The sequence below is a fragment of the Etheostoma spectabile genome, chromosome 9 (genome assembly GCF_008692095.1).
Source record: "Etheostoma spectabile isolate EspeVRDwgs_2016 chromosome 9, UIUC_Espe_1.0, whole genome shotgun sequence".
NCBI classification, from domain to species: domain Eukaryota; kingdom Metazoa; phylum Chordata; class Actinopteri; order Perciformes; family Percidae; genus Etheostoma; species Etheostoma spectabile.
The window spans coordinates 20123390-20129427 of NC_045741.1; the positions used below are offsets into that span (position 1 = coordinate 20123390).

The 6038-nt window shown below is 40.4% G+C and overlaps 1 protein-coding gene and 1 long non-coding RNA gene across 3 annotated transcripts in view; both read left to right on the top strand.

Moving 5' to 3' along the window:
* dnase2b (deoxyribonuclease II beta) overlaps positions 1-5510 on the top strand; it is a gene marked incomplete at its 5' end in the record, with an annotated part of 7853 nt that extends 2343 nt beyond the window's left edge. Inside the window, 3 exon segments of the mRNA XM_032526557.1 lie at positions 1388-1549; positions 2716-2913; positions 5132-5510. Of these exon segments, the coding sequence (XP_032382448.1) occupies positions 1388-1549; positions 2716-2913; positions 5132-5466 (695 nt within the window). The 3' untranslated portion in view covers positions 5467-5510.
* The window catches only part of LOC116695977 (uncharacterized), a 15693-nt gene extending 9655 nt beyond the window's left edge, over positions 1-6038 (top strand). For both annotated transcript variants that reach the window (XR_004333597.1, XR_004333596.1), the window contains exon 3: positions 6016-6038. This is a non-coding gene — a long non-coding RNA (uncharacterized LOC116695977). The remainder of the gene's footprint in view (positions 1-6015) is intronic.

Below are 6038 nucleotides of genomic sequence, written 5' to 3' on the forward strand. Positions count from 1 at the left end.
AAATGGTTTTCACTTCACAGGTGTGCCTTGTCAGAGTTACTTTGTGGAATTTCTTGCCTTATTATTGGAGTTGGGACCATCAGTTGTGTTGTGCAGAAGTCAAGTTGATACACAGCCGACAGCCCTATTGGACAACTGTTAGAATTCATATTATGGCAAGAACCAATCAGCTAAGTAAAGAGAAACGAGTGGCCATCATTACTTTAAAAAATGACGGTCAGTCGGTCCAGAAAATAACGAAAACTTTGAATGTGTCCCCAAGTGCAGTCACAAAAACCATCAAGCGGTACAACAAAACTGGCTCACATGAGGACCGCCCCGGGAAAGGGAGACCAAGAGTCACCGCGTGCTGAGGATAAGTTCATCTGAGTCACCAGCATCAGAAATCACAAGTTAACAGCAGCTAGATTAGGACCAGATGAATACAGACAGAGTTCTAGCAGCAGACACATCTCTAGAACAACTGTTAAGAGGAGATTGAATCAGGCCTTCATGGTCAAATAGCAGCTCGCTAGGAAACACTGCTAAGGAGAGGCAACAAGCAGAAGAGAGTTGTTTGGGCAAAGAAACACAAGGAATGGACATTAGACTGGTGGAAATCTGGGCTTTGGTCTGATGAGTCCAAGTTTGAGATCTTTGGTTCCAACCTTGTGTTTGTGCGCCACAGAAAAGGTGACCTGATGGATTCTACATGCCTGGTTCCCACTGTGAAGCATGGAGGAGGAGATGTGATGGTGTGTTGGTGCTTTACTGGTGACACTGTTAGGGATTTATTCAAAATTGAAGGCATAATGAACCAGCATGGCTACCACAGCATCCTGCAGCGACATGCCATCCCATCCGGTTTGTGTTTAGTTGGACCATCATTTATTTTTCAACAGGACAATGACCCCAACCTCCAGCACACCTCCATGCTGTGTAAGGGTTATTTTTACCAAGAAAGAGAGTGATGGAGTGCTGCGCCTCCACAGTCAACGGACCTGAACCCAATCGAGATGGTTTGGGGTGAGCTGGACCGCAGAGTGAAGGCAAAAGGTTCGACAAGTGCTAAGCATCTCTGGAAACTCCTTCATGACTGTTGGGAATCCATTTCAGGTGACTACCTCTTGAAGCTCATCAAGGGAATGTCAAGAGTGTGCAAAGCAGTAATCAGAGCAAAGGGTGGCTACTTTGAAGAAACTAGAATATAAGACATTTTTTCAGTTATTTCACAGTTTTTTGTTAAGTACATAATTCCATGTTCATTCATAGTTTTGATGCCTTCAGTGAGAATCTACAATGTAAATAGTCATGAAAATAAAGGAAACACACTGAATGAGAAGGTGTGTCCAAACCTTTGGCCTGTACTGTATATGTGCATTGAGTGTTGTTTGTCTGCATCCTGCAGGGGTACTGTTCTTTGACCGCTCTCAAGGATTTTGGCTTTCGCACAGCATTCCCCATTTCCCCTCATTCCCTGAGAGGGGCTATCTTTACCCCTCCTCTGGCAAAACCAATGGCCAGACTGCTCTCTGCGTGACCTACTATTATGAACAGTTCCTCCAAATAGGTGAGTGAACGCTCATGAAGCAACATTGCCTCATGTACTCCTGCTCTGTACACATCCCAGATTTCAACTTACAAAATTCTCTATTTGCTAAAACCAAAAAACATTTACACAGTGACTGGGTCTTATGTCAGTGCCTTCAATACATACAGATATGACTTCAAATTTACCCAAACCTGCAAAGTGTTTGTCCAATGATGTTTTGAGGGTCTACTCTTATATAATAAGAAAAAAAAATGTAAGTCCCCCTACACTTAAATATTGCAATCCAATATGCAAATTACATACAGATACACTGAAAAAAGACAATAAAGTAGTAGACATCGTGTGTCCAGCAGTTACACAATTGAAAGAAAAAGTATTTGCAAATACATAATTTTTCAATGAGAGAGAAGGAGTAAATATAGTTAGAATTAACAAATTAATTAAACTTTTTTTGTGGAATAACCGTATCATACATAAACTATTGTGTATTTTTATTTGCCATAAAACATTTCTGGTGGAGGTCTTTAACTGAGTTTTAATGTTATTAACCAATGAGAGACATAGTAACATTGTGAGCAATGCTGTTAATAAATGTTGTTGACAATGTTGCTATTTGTTTTGTATTGTGTATCTGTGACATGAGTCAATATTTTTTAAGTTTTACTAACTAAAGAGACATTTTATTGACTAGCAGCTTTTTCGAGAAACATGGCTACATTTTGGGAAATCCACTTGCTTGCCATTAAACACTCACATGATTTTCATTGATTAAACTTTACTATTTAATACTACGTATCAATGACACAGACCTCTGAAGATTCCTTTAAATTGGCCCACTACAACACACATGCATCATCAATGAAACCAATATGAAACTAAAAGAGAGAAGTTATATGTTGCTTGGTTCTCAAGAACATCCATATTTCGAGATTATAGACACAGTTAGATATAACCAGTATTTATTAAAGTTGGTATTTGTTTGATATTTTACAGTATATCAGCAAAACTAATAAATACTAAAAATAATTCAGTTCAACACTATCATGTAAAATATGAGAATTTCTTTATTAGCTCAATTTTTCTGGGTTTTAGGAATACTGTCTGAAGCATCCTATAGTGCATCCTTTAATTTTCTAACATCTAATTTTCTCACTTCTTTGTGAGGAATTCTCCTTTTTCCCTAGCAAAGCAGATGGTGTACCTTTACCCCCGCTTCTATAACTGCTCTGTACCTGCTGCATTCTCGGCCGACCTGCCGCAGTTGACCCAGTTATGTGAGGGCTCCAAACCCCCGCTGGCCTCAGATAAGAGAGTGGAGCAGCTTTTCTCAGTGCAAGGGGAAAAGTTTGTCAGTTTTGTGAAATCTGAACGCTTTGTGGATGGTAAAGTATTCCTCACGCACTGTGGGTCATTTATATTTTCTTTTTTTTACATTTGCTGCTTTGCTGCCGTAAAAATAAACAAATACATGCAAATACAATACAAATATATATTGCGACAAAAGCACTATTTTGGAGAGACGATGGAGATTCACAACCCCTTTGCCAAAATCTCACAGCATAACTAAACATTTTTTACACAATCTGACCTTTTTGCGAAAACTTCTTTCTGTTACTGTCTTGTTTGCAACAATCACTCATTTTTAGGTGCAGACACACTATCATCTTAGAACCATAAAGTGTATGAGCATACCCCACCCACAGCCTCAGTGGTACTCTGCTCCCAATGCTTTTTACTTGTGACCTCCTACAATGAGGTAAAGCCCTACTTTTGAATCTTTTCACATTTTAGGGCCTTAGTGTGGACAGTTGTGAGCAGTCATTTTTTTCGCCTATAAGATTGTTTCATTTGTAGGATTTTTAGAGGCCCCTGTTTTTGTTGTATATTAAAAGAAAAAAAACTAATCTGTCAGCCCTGAGCATGGAGGTTATAGGTTATATTTGTTCTAAGGTTGGGCAAAATATTTATATTGATATCATGATATGAGATTACATATTAGATTTTGGACACTGTAATATAGCATAGGGGTTGTGTTTTCCTGGTTTTAAAAGCTACATTACAATAAAGAGATTTTCTGAATTTACAGACTGTTCTAGCTGTTCTATTTTTTGCCTTTAACCACTTAGTCCACATTATATCCACATTAATAATACATTATATTTAACAGCGCCTTTCTAACACTCAAGGACGCTTTACAGAGAATAAAAGACCGATACAGGGAACATAAAGTGTAAGTAGTAATAAAACAAAAAAAACAAAAACAAAACAAACAAAACAAAACAGGAACAGTGTATTTACAGATAAGCGAGCTGGAACGATGGTTTTTAGTCTAGTTTGAACAGAGGGAGAGAGTCGATGTTGCGGATCGGGGGATGGAGTTCCAGAGCTGGGGAGCAGAGCGGCTGAAGGCTCTGGTCCCCACGGTGATGAGTCGAGCATGGGGGACAGTGAGGTGGAGGGAGGAGGAAGATCTGAGGGAGCGGGAGGGGACGGCAATGTGTAGGATTCTGATAGATATGGAGGGCAAGGTTATGGATGGCTTTGAAAGTATGGAGAAGGATTTTAAATTGTATTGAATTGAACCGGGAGCCAATGGAGCTGCTGAAACCGGGTTATATGATGAAATGAGGGGTTCTGGTGATGACACGAGCTGCTGAGTTCTGAAGAAGTTGAAGTTATGGAGGGATTTTGAGGAAGGCCAAAGGAGAGAGTTACAGTAGTCAAGGCGGGAGGTGACGAGGCTGTGGATAAGGATGGAGGCAGTTGAGTGGTAAGGACGGACGGAGGCGGTTAATGTTGCGTAGGTGGAAATATGCAGACCGGCAGATATTATTATGTGACTGAAAGGAGAGGGAGGAATCGAGGATGACGCCCAGACTCTTGACCGAGGGAAGGGGAGACCAGGAGTTGTCGATTGGTAGAGAGAAACTATTAATTTGGATAGGGTGGACTTGGTGGCTACGAGAGGAGTTTGTTTTATCACGTTTAGTTTAAGGAAGTTTGAGGTGAACCAGTCTTTTATTTCAAGTAAGCAGTTAGTAAGGGACAAGGGGGGGAGCGAGGAGGGGTTTGCTGGATAAGTAGCTGGGTGTCGTCTGCGTAACATGAAAATGAATGTTGAATTTGCGGAAGATATTGCCAAGGGGAAGTAGGTAGGTGATGAAAAGGAGGGGGCCAAGAACTGAACCTGAGGGACGCCAGTAGTAACAGGGGAAGGGTGGGATGTGAAAGATTTGAGTTGAATAAACTGAGTGCGGTCGGAGAGATATGTGCGGAACCAGTACATTACTGATGAATATTGATCGAAAATCTCATTGTGTCAAGATTTTGTGAAAGCACCAATTGTTTACAATATCGTCGCAAAATCAACATGGAGGCCACCCATCCCTATATTGGGTTGTAAAACATTATATAGCTCATTTACAATATTAATTGGAAATTCAAAATAAACAACATAAAACTGTTAGAATGTTATTTAAATCATGAAAACATATTCTAGTGCATCATAATGACTGAGCTTAGCTTTATTACTATGTGCTTTTTCATGTAATTTCTTATCATTATGCAACTGAATTAACCCCCTCACTGGCATTCATTCAGACATCTACACGGGCTGGTTGGCTCAGGCTCTGGATGCCGACCTGCTGGTGGAGTCCTGGCAGAGACAAGGCCATGAGCTGCCCTCCAACTGCTCCCTGTCCAAACACACCATGAACATCAAGAGGATTCGGCTTCCCGGATCAGTCCTGTTCCAGTCCCACTACGACCACTCAAAGTGGTGTGTGTCACGGTCCTTCGAGGACCAGGTGACCTGCCTTGGGGATCTGAACAGGGAGAGGGCCCAAATGTGGCGTGGTGGGGGGGTGGTCTGCACCTTCAACCCCTTAATTTACAAGGCCTTCAGACAGCTGGTGGACTGGTACATTGGTTGTTGAATGAGAGAGAAAAAGGTACACAATTAGCCATCCATTTAAAGGGGAAAAAACAGCTACAACAAATGTTTGAATTTAACTTGTTTGACTTGTGTTCCAGTACATTTGAAAATCCTGACATAGTCTTAACCTGTATGTGGTGTTGAGACTGATAGCAACTTAATAATGTACTGAAAAATTAGAGTACATAGGCAATATGATGTGACTATGTGCTAAATCAATAAATTTGCAAGATTCAATTGTTTGAGTGTCATCACTGAGTCTCGTTTATTTAAAAAAAAAAAGCATTTGCATCACATAACTTACCTGTGTTTACGTAAGAACCATTGCTTCTTTACTTTTCATGTTTTTTGAAGAACTCAAAGCAAATCTAAATCAAATACTGTTAATTCTGAAAATCTTTACTTTAAAAGCTCAGGGCAATAGTGGACTGAAGGTCAGAAAATGGGTTCAATTTGGGTGGGGAAAGTAAAAGAGCATCCCCTCTGGTGAAAAACCCATACCCTGACTTTGCCAAATAGCCAGCTGCAAAACAGACTGTGGTTGTACTAGTGTGTGTGTGTGTGTGTGTGTGT